Below are 22,387 nucleotides of genomic sequence, written 5' to 3'. Positions count from 1 at the left end.
CAAATTGTCAAATCTACTTTCTATAGGAAGTATTATTTTTGGATGAGATTTTAAAACGCCTCTTAATCACAGCACCACGGGTTTAGCTGGCATAACCCAAAGTCACTACAATCTTCTGGCAAGAGTAAAACCACAATTATTCCTAAATAAAATAATAAAATTAGTGAACTCTGAAGTTTCATTTGGCTGACAATAGAGGGAAAAAAAAAAACCAGGAACTAAACCTACTTTTTTCCTGACAATAATGAAGCAGGTATTTAACTGAAGGGGTACTTGTAGAAAATTCCAATTTCTGCTCAAAACAATAACAGTATGTATCTCCTTTGGTGATACTTCATTAGCCTAATTAATGTTCTTTTTCTTCTTCTAGTCCTTTACATTAATAACAATACTTCAGTACTGTAAAGGACTAGAAGAGAAAAAGACCAATTAACTTCTTCTTGCTTGAGGTTATATGTTAGTTTGAGTAGAAGATGTGGAAGTCATTAGTGCTGCTGGCCAATAATTCATTAGCGTACGTTAGCAGCATTGTACTTCTTAGTCCCTTGTATTATGCAACTATAGTTATGGGAGAAGCGCATGACCAGCTCTGGCCAATTACTAAAGAATGTAAATACTATATGTTGATTCAGGCCTGAAGCTTCTAATTATTGGTGCAGAAACCCTCCAAAGCTCTCTGACTTTGAAACCAGCAACGTTCAAGACTGACACTGCTCAATTATTCTGGGTCTTTAATTGATTGCCATGATCAGACACTTTCTAGTGACCAATGAGGACATGTAACATGCAAGAAATGCACTTTTGTTTTAACTACTATATATTTTTGTTTAAACTGCTAAGGTTTTGAGTTATTTGTTATTGCAGCATAGCACAGCCTGGCCTAACTCAGGAGAAATGCAATTTTTGAGGTTTTAGTGCATATCCAGCCAAATGAGTCTTTAAAACATTCTATACACAATTTTTAGCCCCCTGAAACTTGTTGAATGTTTAAGGTTATGTCATCATCACTCTTAATTCTCAACAAACTCTTAAGGTAGGTACAAAATACCCTCTTTTCTTTATAGATGGAAAACAGACACTTAAAGAGCTGGTAAGTAAATGCTTAAAATCATAGAGAGAGTAAGTGGCTGAGAAGGAACTTGAACCCATAATCATGTGGACCTATAGACCATGCTTTTCACTACCTCACTATACTACGATTCAAGTAATTAGCCCTGGGATTTATTAAAAGAAATTTCTGCATAGTAGAGGAACAAGACTCAGAACCCCATAGAGAGGTAACAGGTGCCAATAGGGACAAAGATGTCCCATGGATGTTACTCTTCTTTCCATGAATTGGTAGGTCTTGACTCTGGGCTGAATTTATAAGGCTATATAATGTTAGAAGCCATCTTTGGAACAACGTCATGGAAAATCGGAAGTTCTTTAATTCAGAATTTATGCAAAAGATGCAGAGGAAGAGGCATAACAAGACAATTTTAAGAGCCATTCTGTGTGGAAGCCATCTGCATATCTGTTAAATATTCCAGGAAGCATATAAGTAGAGATCAATTCTTGCCATTCTCTGTTGCTACACTCAGAAGAACCAACACCATCAATACCTTCTTCATTTTTTAAGAATTCTTCTGTAACTTCATCATAGGTGGAATATTAATTAGATAATGGGGACCCCAGTACTACAATGCCAAACTTTCAAATTTCCCATTGCCTGTAAACTTGTCTCAAACCAGTTATGTTGTTTTGAACACAAACTCCATCTGGGTGACATTTCTTTTTAATTTTTGAGATTTAATGCCCAGTCAAACAAGTCACATCACTTAATTTTAAGATTCCTTCATGACAGTAGTTAAGCAGAATATATTTGTATATTTTTTAAAAAAAAGGAAAAGTTATTTTACAAATATTCCAGGTTCCCTCCTAAAAATATATTTTTTTATCAGCTTAGTCATTTAACAACAGATCGGTTATTAATTCAAAGAGGCGTATCAGAATCTGATACACCGTGAGAAACCAGGAACCCAAACATCAACTTAGACAGCCTCACTTTGAAAGACACTGAATTTCTCAGATTTCCGTCCTCCCTGAATCTCAACCATTTTACTATTGGAGAAGTGAAGAGGGACTTGGAAAACAAACCCAAAGGAACACTTTTCTTTCTGACTAGTAAAAAATATTCCAAAAAATCCATAGCAGGAATTGAAGTAAAACCTCTACACTGCACCTGCAAAACCATATAAGAGAAATAATGCAACACAAACTCCTATGTCAAAACAATTATCTAAGGCCAGTTGTTAGAAGCACAATGAATTCATCCTTTTAACACACTCCAAAAAGCAAGCCCTCAAAGGCATATTCAGAACTTAAATGTCTTCCTATCACTGAAAAGCAAGTGAAATTCTATTTGAAGTTCATTTTAGCTTTCTGGTGCTCTCAATTTCAAAGTCAATCAGCTGCACTGGTTTTCTTGCTTTACAGTTTGCACTTGCTTGTGGTTCAATAACACATTAAGAAAAATGTACATAAAGTAGACCTATAATTAGAAACAGAATCTTAGTTCCTTGGCGGGCGGGCGCGGTGAATGACCCAGAATTAACTATTGTCTTTTAATTTAGAGTCTAACACAGAAAGAATTAGACCTAGACTCTCCAAAAATAGAAATATAGTAAATACTTCATAGTTAGGTTATTTTGCCTGAAAAGTGTTTAGGGGGTTTTCATTTTCATAGAAAAATTAAAATGCAAATTTCACAGTCAGACCTGGATTCCTTTCCAGCCTCTTAACACATCTACTGGAGCCAAACAGAGGAAACCTAATGCTGATGTACACCAGACGGAACAGCTGGTCTCCCCAAGGAAGTGGATTAGCAGCGTGATTGCAGTACACAGCTCACTGCAGAAAAGCTCTCTATATAGCCTCTTAGTTTTTGTCTTCTGCTAAAATAGACACCAGAGGGGAGGACAGAAGGTTGGTGCATCGCCTGATGCCAGCTGGTAGGGAGTGAAGATGGTAAGACTTTATCTACCAATGCTAAATCTAAATGCCCTCTGGATAGTTATGAGGTCCAATACAGGAAGTTGGTTCTGTTAGTCAAGTCTAATCATCCCCAAATCAGGTTGTTAGGGATTAATACTACAGTAATATAGAATTCTTTTTAATTTTTCACAAAATATTACAATATACATAATCTATTGCCTTTTTTAAAACTGGATATGTTATTTTTAATCACTAGGGGAATGTCAATAAATGGATTTTTTTAGTTAAATAGTGGGTTTATACATTTTTATTGAGTAATCAGGAAAGTGTGAATATAAGAAATTACTGTGAAACAGGGGCACCTGGGTGGCTCAGTCATTAAGCATCTGCCTTCGGCCTGGGTCATGATCCCGGGGTCCTGGCATCGAGCCCCGCATTGGGCTCCCTGCTCTGCAGGAGGCCTGCTTCTCCCTCTCCCACTCCCCCTGCTTGTGTTCCCTCTCTCGCTGTGTCTCTCTCTGTCAAATAAATAAATAAATCTTTAAAAAAAAAAAAAAGAAATGAATGTGAAACAAATAGTTCTAGAAAAAGGTAGATATTATACCAAGAACAGGAAAGACTGATCAAGACCGGCGGTCACACATAATAAACAGAAAGTATGTGTGGAGGGAGTCTCACAGTAAATCAAGCCCAAAGTTTTCCAAGATGACAAATTACCCAGATATTCTAAAGGGGAGAGATGAAATCTCTAGAGGTCACTATTAGTCATAATGAGATATAATAAAGCACACCTAAAATTTTATTGCGATATAAATGACATATAACATTACATTAGCTTCAAGTGTACAACATAATGATTCAATATATGTATATATTGTGAAATGATCACCACAATGTCAAGTTAACATCCATCACCATACATAGTTACAATTTTTTTTCTTGTGATGAAAACTTTTAAGACCTACTCTCTTAGCCACATTCATAGTAACCACACTGTATACTACATCCCTAGGACTTACTTTTCTACTGTAAGTCTGTATCTTTTGATTACCTACACCCATTTCATCTACCTTCCATATTTTGTGTAATATATCACAAAATATTACAACAAATATAATCTATTGCCTTCAATAAATTCTCCTCCCTAGAAAGAGTAATAAACTGCTTTGATAAAGAAATTCTGCTTTAACACAAACTCACAAGTCCTATTTTATCTTCAAGTTAATCATATCAAAGCTTCAATAAAACCTGACCTTTCAGGAGACAAATCATTGAATGGTTCCTATCCAAGCCATTCTTTTTTTATAGCCCAGCATCTAAGGAAGAAAGGGATAAAGAAGCAGCAAAGAAAACTGCAATTGATCTTGGTTCAAATAAACAGTCTCCTTATTTCTAATATCTTAACTTCCTTGAGGACATTCTTGCATTGTCTTCCCGATTCCTGGACTTTTATTGGATCAGCAAATATACTTAAAGCCTTCTTCTTTTAAATCACTCATATGTAGTGGGTGCAAAATTAATTAATCACTCATACATGCACACAAAACCTCAGATTCTGCTACTTCACCCAGGGCTCCTCAGAGAAATGGCAAGACCAGGAGGAAAGTTGCTCAGAGTGAGATTTGAATCTGATCCTCCAAAAGTAAAATTTCTGAATCTGATTTTGGGATTGATCAGAAAGGTATGAAAGATCAAAACTTTCAACAGCTATCATCTGGCGCCTTCTCCCTTACCCATATCTCCATTCCCAACCTGGTTAGGATCAGATTGAAGATCCACTCTGGGTGCTGAATACAAACTTTGTGACAAGAGAACCCAGAATGGCAATAGCTAAACGTTTACAATGGTTCTGTTCAGTTTCAAAGAGGGTTATTTTTAAGTCATAAATGTTGTGCCCACAGAGTCTTCACAGGTGCTTTTAGGGAATGATGATCAGAGCAAACCAGTCAGAACTGTGTCTTGATGGTGACAAGAAGTACTGAGCAGGATTTGAAGCATAAGCTTCAGTGCCCCCAAATAAGTCCAGCTTTACAAACAGAACTGCTGTCTCTCCCACAGGGTATGGTAAATCAGCTGATTGTTACATTTACCCTGTGATTGAAACTCTTATGAAATAGCTCTATCAACGTCTATATTTGTTCAAGTCCTCGTGGCATTTTGCCTGATGATGTTAGACAACAACACTATAGTATTATCAGGGATAATTATGGTTATTACTTAAAACGCTGACTTGTTCACAGCTTTAAGTCTTCTACTTGAATCTAGCAACACCCAGGCTAGTGTTTTTCAATCAGACGTGTACATCAGACTTTCCTGTGGAGTTTAATAAAAATGCAGATGCGTAGGACATATACCAGACTTAATGAATATTTGACTTTCCATTCTTGGCATGTTCTTATATCTCTAGGTTTTTCCCTCTGTAAAAATTACATTCATCTATTTTTGTAAAATCAGAAGTAAACTCCCTGACTTCTTTAAAAATAGACTTACTCGTTATCCTTTGAAACATTCTGTCTAATTTGGGGGCAATGATTTTATTATCTTGTTTTGCCTGTCACATCTATTCATTATTCTTATTATGAGCTCTCATCAGACTTTTCACATTTGAAAATGATTCGTAAATTGATCACAAGCAGTTTCAGTTTCTGTCATCTATACATGCTTGTTTTCCTTAGATGCTTGTCTGCAGGTGCTACGACCAGCTCCAAGCCAGAGTTTTCAACAAAGAATACTTTCCACAGTCCCAGATGCTTCAAACCATTGACATTTTCAAGGAGACTCTTGGGTACAGGAATCTGATGACACCAAAGTTATAAAACTTCCGTCAAGACAGCTTTATGCTCCTGCTAACCCAAGACAATAGGAACAAAAATTAATTGCATAAGACTGAATGGACTGAGAAGGGAAATTTTACTGTAGTTATTTGTTTAGAATATTGTTATTTTAATGTTCTATTTACTGGATCTATAAGAAAGTCCTTTCTCTACTTCACCTCACAATTTAGTAGATTCTTGTATTAACTATATTTTATTATTTTCTGTATTCTTGAAGCTCTGGCCTCTAGAGCCCCACTTACTGGGAAGTAAATTCTCCCAGGGCTAGCCAATTCTTAGAACATAAATGACTTGCCCAGGAGAGAACCTTTCACATGCAAACTAACCAATCCAGAGTCCATACTTGGAACCAATTTTTCTATCTGGCTCATACACTCTGGAAGGCAATATTCCTCTGCCCTACTCATCTGAACCAGGTACCAGAGAGTCCCTATACCTCAAGTTCTACTGAAATGAATCAAACTAGTCAATCCTAAGACTGCTTTACCCTGCCTCACCTTGCCTTTCCCATAGAAACCACATAAAGGCTCCTGCCTTGCTTTCCACCTGTCCCTTCTGCTTCCTGACTAACCCTGGTGCTTTCCCTCCGTGGCCCTGCACAGTATGGCATGCTCCCTTTCCTCTTGAGAACTAGGAGTAGGAATCTTTTCAAATGGCAGTAACCTTCTCATCTATTGGCCTCACCATACGTGAATAATAATAATAATAATAATGCTATACTTTATAAACCGCTCCATTTATGTAAACTGAAATGAAACATTTAAAAGTGTTATCTGAGTCTCACTGGCCCCAGAGTTCAGAAACTCACCCTGCATCCTTACTTTTCATTGCAATGGGGTTATTTCATATATTCAATAATAAGCTGTCTTCCTTTTTACCAGAATAAAATGGAAAAATCTGTTATGCAACCAGTATCTTGCCTGGAATGCCACCTTGAGAAGGACTTCCATTGCATCATGTAGAACAGACCACTTTGAAGGAACGAACGAATATGGGTTTACTTATGCAGTCAGTGCCTACAGAGGCCTCCTAGGATAACTGGTCTGCTACCTGGCGTACAGGGTCCAACCTTACAGGTGGTAAAGATGATCACTTTCTGGCAAGCTAGAAACCTAATGTTATTTTGGGGACCTCAAGAAGAGAGGAATATATCCAAATGCATAGGTACTGCGGCTGAAATATAGTGGAGAGAGTTTCTTGAACTTAGCTCCTTGCCTTGGGATTGCAAATAATAGAGGCATTGAAAGTCCAATCTGAGATTCCTCATGAAAACTCCCAGAGAAAAGTTAATATTGTAATTATTCAATAGTGAATGGTTTTAGATTTTGCAAAGCATGCTTAAGAAGGACTATATGGTAAATTAACACTCTTGCTATGCCTAGGGAAATACTCAGGCCAAACCTAATGAGACTAGCCTTAATTTGTGATTAAGAATAATCTTTCTTTGAGATTCTTATGATCACAAGGGGGAGGAGGAGAATGTAAAGAAAAACTATAAATGACTTTGAAATTTAGTGGATGTCCTGGCTAACTCATCCATCTGAATAATCTTTGCTTTTGTCTTTCTATGACTAGGCTATTTTACAAGGCTGTAGACATAGAAGTGAACTTGTAGATATTGATGGCAATGCAAATAATTCCTCATGTCCAAAGGAAAGTAATTGATTATCACCAATGGATACTATAAGTTTTGCCAATTTTGTGTCCATTTGTAAATTTATTTCTGTCTTCCTTGTCAGACTACAAATATGTGATACTTTGCATTCTCTTTTGAACTGGTTGTAATACCTTACTGATTCCTTCATTAATTAATAATTTAAATCTAATCTTTGATACATCTTTATTTCATATCTGTAGGAGAGTCATGATTATATTCTTTTAAATGTAACTTTTCACAACTGAATAAGATCACACTTACATTTCACACACAAAAAAGGTGATACAATTATCTATACACCTCTCTTAACCAGTTTTGAATTACTCAACATATAATACTGAGTGACTACCAAATGCTACAAAACTAAAGATAGACAAGAAGGACTGAATCACTGACCTTAAGAAACTTGCATCCTATGGAGCTAACATTTACCCAAACTTTGTCTAGCTTCTGTGGTCAATATCACAAAGCTTTAAGGCAGGAAAAAAAAAATACACTTACAAAATTCTCCCCAAAGTAATCTTTTCTAAATAAGTAATTACTGGCTAAAAGCACAATATATCAGCAAAGGAAAAAAATTCCAAAGTGAAACCATGGGTTTTATATAAAAATTAAGGTGTGCGTAGTATAAGGGATTAGGTAAATCACTAGATTTATAGTTGGAAGATCTGCGTACCTCTTCTTAGAAACACTGTGCTTTTATGGAAAAGCCCTTCCACTCAAATTCTTCCAAATCTGTTCAAAGAGGTTATGTAATCCCTCTAATCCTTAGTTTTTCCATTTTCAAAAAAAGATAATAATACCCATTCCATGGGATTGTGGAAAACGTGGTACATGCCTGGAACACAGTAAATACCTGAATACATGTTAGCTGATTTTATTAATAATATTATTTATAGAGTATTTATAGATTCAGTTCTTGCTCAATACTCAACCAATGTTAATTCTCTCTCCCAAAGAAAATAGGAAGAATGAAATGTGTTTCATATTTCTCCCAAATATGGAAGACCTAAAATATTATTATCAAAGTTCCCTTTGTCACTGGAGGGGGGGAATCTCATTGTGTGGATAGAGATGTTAGGAATGAACTGGAAATTTTACCTGCAGTCCAGGAGTCCAATGCTGTACTATAAGCAAAGATAATACAAGCATATCTCTCCCCAGAAATCTTCCTGTGTGTGTGTGAGCAATGGATTGGAGTTACAGGCCCCATTTAGCACCTTACTACAACTGACAACTGTGTAATTTCTGAGAGCCAGGCTATAGGATAACAAGAAAGAAGGGCACTCTAGGAGACATGGCTGGTCACCCAGTGCAAAAAGTGTCACAGGTGACCCTTAGCAGGAGATTCAAGATCAGAGCCTCCCTGAGACCCGTCAGACTCTGGGGGAAGCCCTTTGGGTACCTGTATCCTCCCCAACACCATACTCCTAATCAGATTAAGTGCTGAGTGCATTCAGTAATAGGCAGGGTCTCAAGTTTATCATAACTCAAATAGTATTTTCCATTCACTTCTGTCTGAAACTCAACTCAGTTTAAAATAATTACAACACAGCTTTATGAATGCAGAGGACACTTTCAATTTATTGCAAAATTAACTGACTAAATAAGAGGTCCTAATGCCAAGGAAGAAATGAGACAAAAATCACAAGACAAATAAGAAAATGACAAGGTCAAATAAAGTGTTCAGCCAAAGTTGTTCTAACAGGAAGATTACCTGGTGCCCACTTGCTATATAGGACTGGACTTAAAGTTATAAAATTAATCTGTTACACGTAGAACCTCCCACATTATTTTTAAGGTTTAAATGTTAACAAAAAAGCAGTTTACATTAATGAAGCACCCATGTCCCCAAAACTGTATTAGGTGCATTACAAGTATAATCTCATTAACCTCCTAGTAAAATAAAAGGGGATTATATTCATTTAATCTTTTTTTTAAAAAGCGTCATAAATTATTTAAGGAGATTTCTAAGATTTAAAAACATCACATTCTTTCCTACATCCCTTTACAACTAGAGAAAGTTTTTTAAAAAATTAGAAAATATGAGTGTACTACCCAAATCAAGTTGAAAAAAAATTGCTTCATTCATTCATTTAAATACTTAATTGACCTCAAAGAACCTGATACCACACACCACACACACACACACACACACACACACACACACACACATACACACACACAGAGGCACATGCGCACTTGAATATTTACCCAAGTCTTCTAAAGGGCAGGCTAAGGTGAGTGGATCCGGGTAAACTAGGGATTTTTGATTTGCTAAGAAGAAATCAAGTTTGGGGCAAGAGCTACATGACCTGGGTAAGTGAAGATGGCTGGAGCTCCTCCTCCACTCTCCCCTGCAAGAATGCAGCAGCTCCTCTGAACCATTATCAAAGCCCAGGCTTTAAGGGGTCCGTTGCAAAGGGCGCTAAATTACCAGCCTGCTGAGCACACTGCGCTGGGAGTGCCCTCCGTGCGTCCCAGGCCCGCGGTAGGCGCACTGACCCGTCAAGCTCACTAACCACCTTCTGCAGAATAACGCGCTCACACTGCCCGCCAGAGCGGTGCCCTGGCGGGAGAAGCGCCCATTCGGCAAAGGCCGGAGGTGGTAGAGCCCGCTACCTGACTTTCTCCGTGGCTCCTCCCGCTCTCCGCCTTGAGCAGGGTCTTGGGCTTCCGGGACTTGAAGTTGCCCATGCTGGGTCGCAGCACGCCGTCCACCAGCACCGTCTGCTCTACATGCTGCGGCGGCGCGCGCCACGGCGGCGGCGCGGGCTCCTCTAGGAGAGCCCCGGCGTCGGGGTAGTTTTCTTTATTGTCTTCATCTCTAAAACAGGAAAGACCCAATTTAGAAAGCACCCAAAAAAGTAATAAGCTGCTGCGGGAAAGCGGGGCTGGCACACTCATTGCTGCTCTATTTATATAGTAACTAGCAAAATGTTTGGGGTGGACTTAGTTTCACAGGAACAAGAACCTAAGAAATGTGAATTTCACTGTTTAGATCATTCCACGTTCCCTTCTAATCTTTACTAGTGGATACATACTTCTTTTTTGTAGTTGTAACTTTGTGCATACTATCATATTTTTTTTAAATTTTTCACTTCAAGATGCTTTCATGTATGTATTTTTTTTCTCTGACAAAAATGTGAGAATCAGATTAGAGATTGTCAGCCTGGTTTTATAGATTAAGACTCTAGAACTCAGGGGCACCTGGGTGGGTCAGGTCATGATCTCAGGGTCAGGAGATCAAGTTCCAGGACAGCTGCGAGCAGGGTGTGGAGCCTGCTTAGGATTCTCTCTTACCCCCACCCCTCTCTCTAAAAAAGACAAAAAAAGAGAAGGAAGGGAGGGAAGGAGGGAGGGAGGAAGGAAGGAAGGAAGGAAGGAAGGAAGGAAGGAAGGAAGGAAGAAAAAAGAAAAGAAAAGAGAAAAAACTCTAAAACTCAAAGATTAAATGAAGTGCCTGAGAAGGGCTCATTCACCCAGAGACCTGGAGTGGTAGGTAGGTCTTCAGTCTCCCCTGCATATATGTACTTGATTCAAGGCATGATACTTCCTCCTCACTGGCATGTTTAGAATCATCTCCCTACAATTTTCAAAGGCCTCTAGAAGTTTAACAGGGCCTATTTTGATAGGAAACATGCTACTCGGGTAAAATATAAAACAAGGGCGTTTTACCCAACCAAACCATCTGAACAACACCTTCAGTGCACACTCAAAGATCCTTGTCCAGGTCCCATCAGTGTGGAATTGCTGGAGGTGACTAAATCGGCTGGTGTCACCTTCACACATTTAGTGCTGGAATGGCACTTTTAATTTTCACTAACCAAGCAAATTCATACAATATAACTCTACTGTTTCAATTTCCTCAGAAGTAGTGACATAACACTTTTACTTGAAGCCATTGGTCCCTTTTAAATCTAGATGCATTTATTTTCTTATTTTGCTAAGAATTCAGGGATATAACCAAATGGGGTGTTCTCTTTATACAATTAAAATTGTCATCCTTAATCCACTGGCAATCATTTGGTACTAGATCATGTAATTCTCTAGGGGGAGACCACTTCCCCTCGGTGGTGTTTTTCCCTCCTGCTCCCGAATCCGAGCATTCATAAAAGACTTTGGCAAGGTCAGATAGAAAGCAATTTCTTGTAGCTCAAGGACACAAAAAGCCAAGAGACAAGGCCAGCAAAGAAAGGATTTCTATGCCCACTGTTCAAGATGCCTTTTCACAAATAAAACAGATTAAAGTCACTAAACTGATATCAGGAGGATGAACTCCAGTTAGCCTCTGGGAAAATATCAAAGCAAACATCAGGATAGGAATTCTGGAGAATGGCCAGGGTGCAGTTGGGCAAGGTGTGGAAATAAAACTATGTGAAATAGTTAATTTTAAGCCTCAGGACAAACTTCATAATGTCTGGTAAAGGAGAACCCAATGAGTGAAATAATTCTTCAATATTAATAACTGAAAAAATTGAAACCGAAAGTCTGTGCCAGTGACACTGGTTAATATTTTCCCTTAAAATCAATTGTATTTTATGATTTTATTTATTTATTTATTTTTAGAGAGAGAGAGAGAGAGAGAAGGCAGGGGAAGGAGAGAGGGGGAGGGAGAAAAGGAGGGGGAAAGAATCTCAAGCCGACTCGGTGCTGAGCGTGAAGCCTGACGAGGGCCTCTATCTAACCACCCTGAGATCACGACCCTGAGATCATGACCTGAGCTGAAACCAAGAGTTGGATACTCAACCGACAGAGCCACCCAGGCCCCAAGATCAATTACAATTTTAAAAATTCTAAGCCACTAATGGATTTGGAAACCAATATCAAACCATAAGTTGGAACTGTACTGGTTCATGTGAAATGCATTTCTCTCACTGGAAACAATGTTCATCCACGTTCTTTATGCTCCTAGGTGAGAAACAAAAGGGAGAACAGCTGTCTTTATAGGAAACCTAAACGTTCCTCATTCAAGGAGGATTCTAGAACACTAAGATAAGAAAGAAAAAGTCATGTTTCAAAACTAAAATGACTCTTCTGATAGACACATTCCTAAAACAATACCTGGACTTCATTTTTATATATTTTCAAGGTGCCAAAGTTTTATAAAAGTCATCTCAATTACCTCCTTGACTTGAAAAGCAAGGAAGGTGGGTGTGAGGGAGCAAAAAACATCTCTCTCTCATTACACAAATACCTAAATACAAATAGTAATCTTTAGAAATATATTTCTAACCTGTTACTGGTTTCTCAGAATCTCCAAAGCAGGAAAGTACGAGTTATGTAATTTATGCCACTACTTAGTGGAATCAATCATAACTGAGAATGAGTCTAAAAGATCCTCCTGCATATTAGTTGTGTAGCCTGGGCCGCAGCACATCACCTCTCTGACCCTCATCCATAAGATGGATATCTCTCTACCTTGCAGAGATAATACAGTCCCTGTGAAATGCCTACCATAGAAAGCTGGCTCAAGGCCACAGCTCAATAAATGAGAGGTATTGTTACTTTCATGGGGCTTTAGCCAAGTGGTTATTTGCAAAGAAAAGACTGAGGGTTCTTTTTAGTCTCCCCAATACCTCCAGGATAAATTCCAAACTCCTTAGTGAGGTACACAAACCCTTTGAAATCAGGTCTTTGTTTATCTCCGGAGCTTTAGTTCTTACCACTCTTGGCCTCCTCACTCCCAAAGGCTCTCAAGCTTCCCACCATCCTGAACTGTCTGCTATTCCTACAACTCTATTTTCTCTACCCTCTGTTGGCTTTCCAGTAAGTTGCTCCCTCTGCTCGGTAGCATCATCTTTTTCTTAGCCTCATATCCCCCCACCACACACACACAAACATACACACAAAGTCATGTGCTACTGTAATTTTCTTCAGGAATCCATCCCAGAAACCTCTCTGGGCTATTTGGTCCTTCTAAATGAATCCTCTGTCTACCTCTCGTAAAATATCCCTTAATGCACTGTAGCATCATCATCTACATTGACTGGTTTCTGGCACACAAAATAGGCCTTCAACAATTGTTTGTTATCCAACAAATGAACTTGAGAGTCAGAGAGACCTGAGCCCAAATTCAGTCCCATAGTAGCTATGTTAGTTTGGATGAGCTATAATCCTTCTGAGCCTCAGTTTCCCCACCTCCAGGATGAGGAGGGAGCTTCCTTTCAGTTGCTTAGATTAAATAATAAAATGTATGCGAAAATGCTCTGAACAAAGCAAATGTGGAAGAAGTGGTTAACTATGAAGGTTTTGCCATATCATGAACTCCTTGATGACCAAGACCATACTCCAAACACTCAACGACAAGCTTGGTAAATAAATCTATAACCTCTTCCATAGGGTCTATGATGGGAACATTGAGATGGGATAATCAATATTGAATTCAGTAGACATTTACTGCGCAATCCCCATATAAAAGGCACTGTCCTGGGTACTAAGGGGAATATCCCAAAATGGACATGACAAAACTTCCTTAAGAACTGATATTTTATTACAAGAACTTAGACACAAGAACCGGCAATTATAATTCAAAGAAAAGACTAAAGACCCCAGACCTACATGGTTTCTGTCCTTCATAATTAAGAACCAAGCAATAGTTGGTCATACCTGATACTGGAGCAATCAGTCTGGTCTTCATGTAGGGAGACTGTGTCTTCGTCACACCTGGAGAGAAAGAACAAATCCACATCAGTTCCAACTGTCTGCAGCAGCAGAAGCAGCAAGAGTCTAGAATTAGATTAGCACTGTAAACTAAAAAATGGAACAACCCTCACCACTCTCTTTCAAACTAGCCCCAATTCCCAGCATGTCTACCGGGTAATGATACCAGTGTTGTCATATCATGTGATCTTCAAAGCTCAGAACCAGACGTAATACTCTTTTTTCATGCACTGCTCTGCATCACCTAAACTAACAAGATCTTGGCAAGGACCCAGCTGTTCAAAGCATTTGAGGGGACATCTAACACCATTGGTGGGTTATCCTTGGCTCAAAAGAGACTCCCCCTTTTGCCTCTTGAAATGTCCTCTGCCTCAGGCAGTCCCAAACCACACCAGCTCCCAATTGGCTTCCTCCATCGACCTCCAGACTTTCTCAATCCCCTTCTTCATCACAAAACTTCTGGAATAACCCAGTGAAAAATTTGTGGCTCTTCTATATTGAAACATCTCCAGAGTTCCACACTGCCTGGGGGAATGTATAGTAGGACCATTCTCTCCCTCAAGTGTGGGAGGGAGCCTTTGTTCCTTTTCTCAGCCATTCCCACCCCACTCCAGCCTGGAATGCTTTTTTCACCTTCAACTCCTACTCATCCTTCACTGCCCGAGTGAAGTCTCATAAGCTCCATGAACCTTCCCAGCCAAGTTCACCCATAGGCCACATACCTACTTTAAACCTTAATACATAAATGTTTACTCTTTATTCTGAGGTTTTGGTAACCAACTATATATCTTGCCTCACACTGCTATGTAATTCCTTTGTACTTCTGACATCTCTTTAATTAGCTGTTAATTCCATGAAAAGAAATGATTTTTTTCTAGATACACTGCACAGTGCCCACAGTGCTACCCCAAAGAAGGCATTCAATAAATAATTGAATGGAATCATTAACTCGGGCCTCTCAGCAAGACTGGAAATATTTTAATAAGCATTTCCTGAACATTCACTGCCTTTCAGGTACTCACTAGGTATTAAGGCTGCGCATTTCAAACTCTTTGGGACTCAGGAATGACCAGTTTGTTTTCTATTTCCAATCTACTATGGTAGTTTGGTAAAAAATGTCACAGGAATGCCAAATTCCCATAGAAGTTTTTCAATGCTTACTCCCTATTTCTGTACTTCCCTTGTCTCAGATGAGTTACAAACAATTTGGGGACCCATACTTCTAGTAGCATTCCTTCTAAAGGACACAAAGTTGAAAAAGACCTGGACCCTGCTCAGATAGAGTCACAATGTAATGAGTGGACAAAAGGAAGTAACTACCTACATATATAAATATAACCATAATATAATAAGAATAGTCATACTATATGAAATCATTTACAATTTTTAAATATCCGTTACTTGCAACGTTACATAACTTATCCACAGAAGAAACTGATGAAAGCTCCAGTCCTCTTCCCTTACTATGCCTTTTAAATTATGTACTTTAATGAATTAAACAAAGGCCATCTAGATCCTAATTCTCTCTGCCTGCTGAAATATCTTATTCCTGCTGGCAGTTAAAAAAAAAAAATCAGTCAACCTAACACAGTACTCTTTTTAACAAAATAATTAAATTTTCTTGCTTTCTCATGTTTTTGACTGTCAGTACACCATTCTGTCCATCTCATGAAAATAACAATTGAATTCATAAGAATTGCCTTGTCCTCCTCCATTGGAGGCGTTCACTTTAATAGATCATACAGGCTTTGTAATGTGAATGAAAATGTTTCCCAATATTTTATTGGGAACCTCGCTAAGTAGAAAAATCAGTGAAGAACAGAAATCTAGAATTTTTGCTTCCAGAGAACTAGGGTTCAATCAGAGGTTCAACCCTAGAGCTCAACAATACCTATTGTTTGGGAATTTGGCAAGAACTTATTTTTCTCCCCCTCACTTGATTTATTAACCTTTCTTTTCAAAGTACAATTAGGTAAAAATGGAAACTCGGCACCAGAACATACAAAGTTGCCCATGCTTCTTAAGTACGAGGCCAGACCCTAATTAATTGATCCAATTTTAAGGCCTATTAAATGACTTCAGTTCCTGCTCAAGGAAACACAGTTCCTAGGACACAGATACAGCGATGAAATAGATCTGTCTAGAGGCTTACATGAACACATATACAAGCTCTTTTAGTTCAGTTGGGTTGTACATTTGCTCTGATGAAGACCATTAAGTTTTACTGAAGTAACATCTCCTTTGTGACTCTTCTCCTGATTCCTTGCACAGGAGCCCCCTGTGCAGTGTGGGCCCAACTGTAAAATTGGATTCCTCAGTGGCGACCCATAGCCAGATATCCCCACTCTGGCAAGAAAATCAGCTCAGACCAAGTGCCCAACTGGTGGGATGCCCATGGCATCCTCTTCTTGTATTATAGCCCCAGTACAGGAATTTAAAGACCAATCATCTCCTTAAATATTCAAAACTGGGCATCTTCTAGTGCATTGTCTTTCCAAATGTAAATTGTGACCTATTAGTAGGTCTTGAAATTAGATAGCAGCTACCATCATTTTGTTATTGTTGTTAGAGAAATAGAATAGAAAATATCAGTATAGTAAGGGTTAAGTGTTATTTCACAGAACATATTTAAATAAATCATGTATATATGGGTGTGTTGGATTGTTATATAAAATGTTTTTCTGACTATTGTGCATGGTAAAAAAAAATGTGAGAAGCATCTCTATTAAATGACTTCCTTTGATGTTCTCATCAACTAGTTCTAAGTCCCAGAGTTCTTGATTTGTGGTTATCCAGACGATGTATGGATAATTTGTCCTTGCAATCACTCCTTGGTGAAATGCTCAGGGTTGTTACCTTTTTCCCGATTGGGAGTTTTGTTCCCTCTGTCAACCACAAACAAGAAAAACTTCTATGGTACTTCCCAGCTCACCATCTCTTTCACAGCATCTCAGTGAACCCGACAATGCAATGAAGTAGGGGCCACCTTCACACAAGAGGTGAAGGAACTGCCCTGCATCCCAGGCGGACAGCAATGGCCACCGTGGTATTTCCGCTCCCCTATACTGAGCCTACTAACCAATCTCTTCAGTTTCTATTCCAGAGGCTCACAAAAGAAGGAGAATGAAAGACTTGTTTCTTAGAATAATGGTGGTGAAAGAAGTGCCCATGAGAAGTTCGCTTTTTTGACTTGGGGTAAATAAGAAGAGAGGCCTCGGATTGGTTATTAGTAAAACGTAGCTGTGCCAGGAAGGGGACTTCTATTCACCCAGAAGGACTGTGTTCCCTGAAAGCAAAGCTGCAGAGCTGCAGCCTGCAATCCTATGGGATTTCTCCAAGTGTGTCTCCGGAACCACTTGCATCAGCATGACCTGGGAGCGGGCGTGAGCCCCACAGGTACCTCAGCCTCACTAGATCAGCTAGCTCCCTGGGGGTGAGGCCCAGGAATGTGAATTCTTAAACCAGATAGCCTCACAAACACACACAAACATAACTAGTATGCTTCTAAAAAATTTAACACTGACCTAAAGGTTTACAAAACCCAGACCAGCACTGAGCTGACTCCAACACAATCACCCATTCTAGGTTCCTACTTTGGGATAAAGCCTGAGAAACTGGATCTTTCACAAGCCCCAACCCCCTTCCCCAGTTCATACTGATGATCAGTTGGTTTTGAGAACCACTGCTTCAGATGATAACTAATTCATTGCAAAATTCACTGCTGGCCAGGCTTCATTTCACACAGTGGTGTAGCCAGGGCAACATAGGAGATGACCATGGAAAAACAGATGAAATGTCCCTGCAGATACAGAACGGAAGGCCAAGGCCACTCTGATCTTGGAAGAATTTCGGTAGAAAAAGAAACTGAATTGGTCCAGAGCTGCACAGACAATGCCAGGCCTGGGAAGAACCGAGGAGAGAATAAAATCTATCATTGAGTCCTTCCCAATTCCCCTTCCCTTTGACTCTGATAGGACCCCCACCTGGCCAGGCTGAACCCTACCAGGCTAGACTACCTGATAACATAATTTATATCAAAGTATTAATGCCAACTTGAATCGGCCTCCCAGGGGCAGACTTTTTAATTTCCGTTTTAATAAGAGTCACCACCAGAGGCCTAAATCCAAAAGAAATCATCTCTAGGTACAATTTCAGACACTAAGGAAAATAAGTGAGTGTGGCTAGGAGGAAGAAGGAGGGGATGGGGACAGGAGGGAGAGGAAGTTTTCAGGCAAGTGCCTCCTCTGTGTATGTTAAGACCACACCCAAATATTTGCTGAGCACCTGCTACATCTGTATCTCAGGACGGTGATCCTGGTCCTATGGCTTTGGGGTAATGCCCAAAGAACCAAGGAAAATGTTTCATATAACAGAGGGGAGGAGAAAGTGTTATATTACACAATGACAAGTTTCAAATGACCCTACTCTGTGTTGTGTTACACCTGCGAAGCTTTTGGTATGTTTTAAATATGCTCCTTAGATTTTTAGATTAGCCAGATGGCATTCCAGTTGTCACTTAGTGCCTTTTAAAATAAATCACCATCACTTCTCTGAAAACAACAGGATCTTATGCAATCAGAACTCCTTGAGGAGTGTCCAAAGATAAGGTACCAGACTTTCCCCACAATTAAGTGTAAAACCTTTTCAAAAAAATTGTCCATGTGACATCTGGAACTGAGTATCTCCATTTTGAAGCTGCTATGCCCGAGGCTGACTCTGGGGACTCAGCCACACAGGGCTCCTAAGAAGCAGGCACAGAAAGCGCTGGGTGTTTATAAGCTCAGCCAGGGAGGAGAGCAGCTCCTGTGCACCTGAATGAGGAAGTCCAGGCCTATCTTTGGCCTGCATATTTTGGCACACATCCCTCCCCCTCTCTCAGGCTTTTAGAAAACCAAAGTTGCAGCAATCTCATTAACAGATGGGGGCCCCAATGAGTATTTTATATGGCGTATATTGTATATGACATCTTCTAAAGTCACCCCGAGTTGTTGTTTTTCAAGTAACTCCACTTAAGTGAGCCCAAAGCTTCACACTAAGAGCGCAGCTTATGCAAACACAGAAACAAAAGGATATGGGAAACAAGAGGGCCTGGGAAGCCCTGTAGAATCTCACCCCTCCATCACCAAGTCATTGTGACAGTGGTAAGACCTGACACTCACCTATCTATTCCCACATTTACTTGCCTTTTAGGAAACTTTAGCAAATAGTTCCCAAGTTACTGGGCTTTCTGTGTCAAACTTGCAGCATTTTTTAAACATAGTTGAGTATACAACCTTATACATCCTGTTTCCCTGAAAAGCTGTTGAATGACTTCCATCAAAAGGTCCCAGAAGTAAACATCACAAGTTAGTCTAGAGAAAGGCTGCTAAATGAAGTATAGGTATTTCATATATATGTACATATGTACATTTTATATAAATTACATATAATATTAGTAAAATATACTACCTATTAATTTTTAACATATATGTATAGTATAGTATTAGGAAAACATATTCAGGAAGGGATGACAAGAATTAAAACCGTGAACTATAACTAATAAAAAATACTATGACTGCTGCCCTTGAGTAAAATATTATACTCCTTCATTCCATGTTCAAATGATATTAGTTGACTCAATCAGCAGCTTTAACCAGAGGACAAGATGATTCATGTCTCCTATAGCCAGATCTTTGAGGTCAGAAGACAAAAATGACAAAGGGCACCCAAAAAAAGTTCACTGTGCCTTAAAAATCTGTAGACAAGAGAGGGTGAGAATAAGTTTAGCCTGTTTATCACATGCTGGAATTCAACTCAAGTCATTTCACATCTATCTCCTATTTGTTGTAAATGTATACAGCATGCTCCATGAAAACTGACACCAATGTTGGCAAAATACAACAAAGCTTCCTTTCTGACGTGTCAAATAAATTTAAAAAAAGAAAAAAAGCTGAGCTCCAAGAACACAAATCTTAGAGCACTGAGCTCCAGCAAGCAATTAGCTTGTTATAATACCTCTCCCGTAGCTGCTAAAAGGCTATTTCAATCCGTAAAGATTTCTGGGCCCCATCAGTCAGCACCTCTCCCGGTCTTCACAGCTCCCAGATTACAGGAGACAATGCATCTAACATGAAGAGCGGCTGGGGACGGTGGAGGATATCTTAGCGATAGTTGCTTCCAGAGAAAGGCATGCAAGTGTTATTTTAATGGCAAGAATCACTTACTCTGTTACAGCGGTGCTGCTGAAGGAATTATCCTGAAGGCTGAAACAGAAACAAGAAAACATCAGCCAAGTCCGGCCGGGGAGCCGTCTCCCTGATTGCTCTCCGGGAGTTAGAGCATACACACAAACATGGCATTGCAAGGCAAGTCTCAGGGCTCGCCCGGCACTCTCGCTCTACCTTGGGCTGCTGTCTGCACATGCTCGTAACGACACCCCCAGCTGGGGCCCAGGCGCACGGGCGAACCACAAAGCCCGGCAGCCCGCGAGGCTGCGGGGACAGAGCTGGGCGGGGCGCGGCGGCAGGGCGGTCCCCGGGTCCCGGGCCCCCCGGATCCCCGCAAGGAGGTCCTGGGGAGTTGCCGCGACCCCAACCTCGCCAGCCCCGCGCGGCGTTTAATCCAGGCTTCTCGGTGCCAGCCACCCCCGGGGCTGGCAATGGGAAAGCCCAACCGTTTCTGCCTAGGTGCTGAAATCTCTGGGGGACTTGCTTTCTTCCAGACGTCTCCTGCCAATTTTACCGAGCTACACCCTCTAGGGATGGAGGCTGGCAGAAATTCATCCGTCGGGAGGAAACCAGAACCGGGAGGAGGACAGAACTGCTGTTACTGCTGTGTGTGTGTGTGTGTGTGTGTGTGTGTGTGTCTTGCTTTTTAAAAAAAGAAGAACATTTGAAGGAGGGCTCACTGCATCACACCCGCTCTGTTTGCACTGTCATTTCAGTCTCGGAGAGGAAGCGCCCAACCTCGGACTACAGGGCTGTGAATGAGCCCACGCAGGGCGAGTGGAGGATTTATTCCTGGCAGTATTGGCGACTGGGGGACTGTGTAAGCCGTGGGGTTTGCTATGCCCAGAGTAGCCCGCCTAAGCTGCACTCCCAAACACCTTTACAAAGGGTGAGAGATGGAATCTACAAATGCCATCCTCTTTAAATAAAGGCAGCCCTGTTGGGGGAAGGGAAGGCTGTCAGGCCCCCACTTGCTTCATTCCCCTGGGGATATTTGTCCTGCCCTCTTTCCATTGTTCCTTTCTCCTGCCAGCTTGACCTTGATATGAAATGAACAGTCATCTGTGAAAGATGCTGATTTTGATTCTTGAATTAAGTAGATTCCCCAGGCCCCTTTTTAATCTCTCCGCTCCCAGAAGCAGCCAAGATGGTGTGTTTTAGTCCAAACTATATAAGGCAATGGGTTAACAACAACAACAAAAACCCTCAAAATTTTACTTTTAGATAATTAGAAAAATTACCCAAACCTTGGTAATAAGGGGGAAACGCATGACCTTTCAGTGTCACACTGAGGCATTGTTTTACAGATCCACCCAAGGACTGCTTAATTCTCTAGGAAAATGCACTTGACTTTGCTATTCACTATTGGTTAGACCGCAGACACTGGAGTTAGCTGTTAAATTGTACATTCTGTCCAATCTGTCCAGAGGAAAATATAACCTAAATGTTTATGGTATTATTGCATTGTGCAATTTAACCAATATATAATTGGCAAAATAACCAATTTTGTATCTAACCTAACAATCCTATAGAAACATTTTTCTAAATGCCTGGTAATATTCAGATGCTCTTGGTTCCAAAAGCATCACTATCTTATAGTTTCCCTCTTCAATAAATTAATAGATTTCTGATGTGTGTCTATATTTATATGAGTCATGTTTTTAACTTTTAAGGTTATACTTTGAAAAATCAAAATTCAGTTTTCAAAGAAAAACAGGTTTCATTAAGGTCCTTTGCAATTTTATTTTCCTCCCTCCAAATATTTGAAAAAGTAGTGGAATAAAAGCCTAATATGGTCTTAGACCTGAACTCTATGGACTATAATAAATTTAGAAATATTCATCCCATACAGTACATATATGTTCCTAAACCACCTACTGCCTCATATGAGCTAGGTTCAGGAGTGTCAGACATAGCCTCTTCATTATATAAATGTATTTATTATTTAGCTGTCACAAACTGAGGTCTATTCTTTCTATTTTACTGAGACCAATAAAGTTAAGTCTATATTCAGTACTCTCAGCTCTGCTGTAAAGATTTGAAGGTTGCCAGTG

The 22,387-nt window shown here is 39.8% G+C and overlaps 1 protein-coding gene across 8 annotated transcripts in view; it reads right to left on the bottom strand.

Moving 5' to 3' along the window:
• The window catches only part of FAM13C (family with sequence similarity 13 member C), a 141,591-nt gene extending 120,902 nt beyond the window's left edge, over positions 1 to 20,689 (bottom strand). For 2 of the 8 annotated variants that reach the window (XM_081824223.1, XM_081824224.1), the window contains exons 1-3: positions 20,331 to 20,500; positions 14,074 to 14,193; positions 10,087 to 10,291 (exon numbers count right to left, since the gene is read on the bottom strand). In XM_081824223.1, coding sequence (XP_081680349.1) covers positions 10,087 to 10,291; positions 14,074 to 14,193; positions 20,331 to 20,392 — 387 coding nt within the window. In that variant the 5' untranslated portion in view covers positions 20,393 to 20,500. The other 6 variants (XM_081824225.1, XM_081824227.1, XM_081824229.1 and 3 more) reach the window with 5 other exon arrangements.
• Positions 20,690 to 22,387: the final 1,698 nt, after the last annotated feature.

This window comes from Leptonychotes weddellii, chromosome 6 (genome assembly GCF_054177405.1).
Source record: "Leptonychotes weddellii isolate Sample4059 chromosome 6, ASM5417740v2, whole genome shotgun sequence".
Lineage (NCBI taxonomy): Eukaryota > Metazoa > Chordata > Mammalia > Carnivora > Phocidae > Leptonychotes > Leptonychotes weddellii.
The sequence above is the reverse complement of the archived record's forward strand: the minus strand, read 5'-3'. Positions and strand labels throughout refer to the sequence as shown.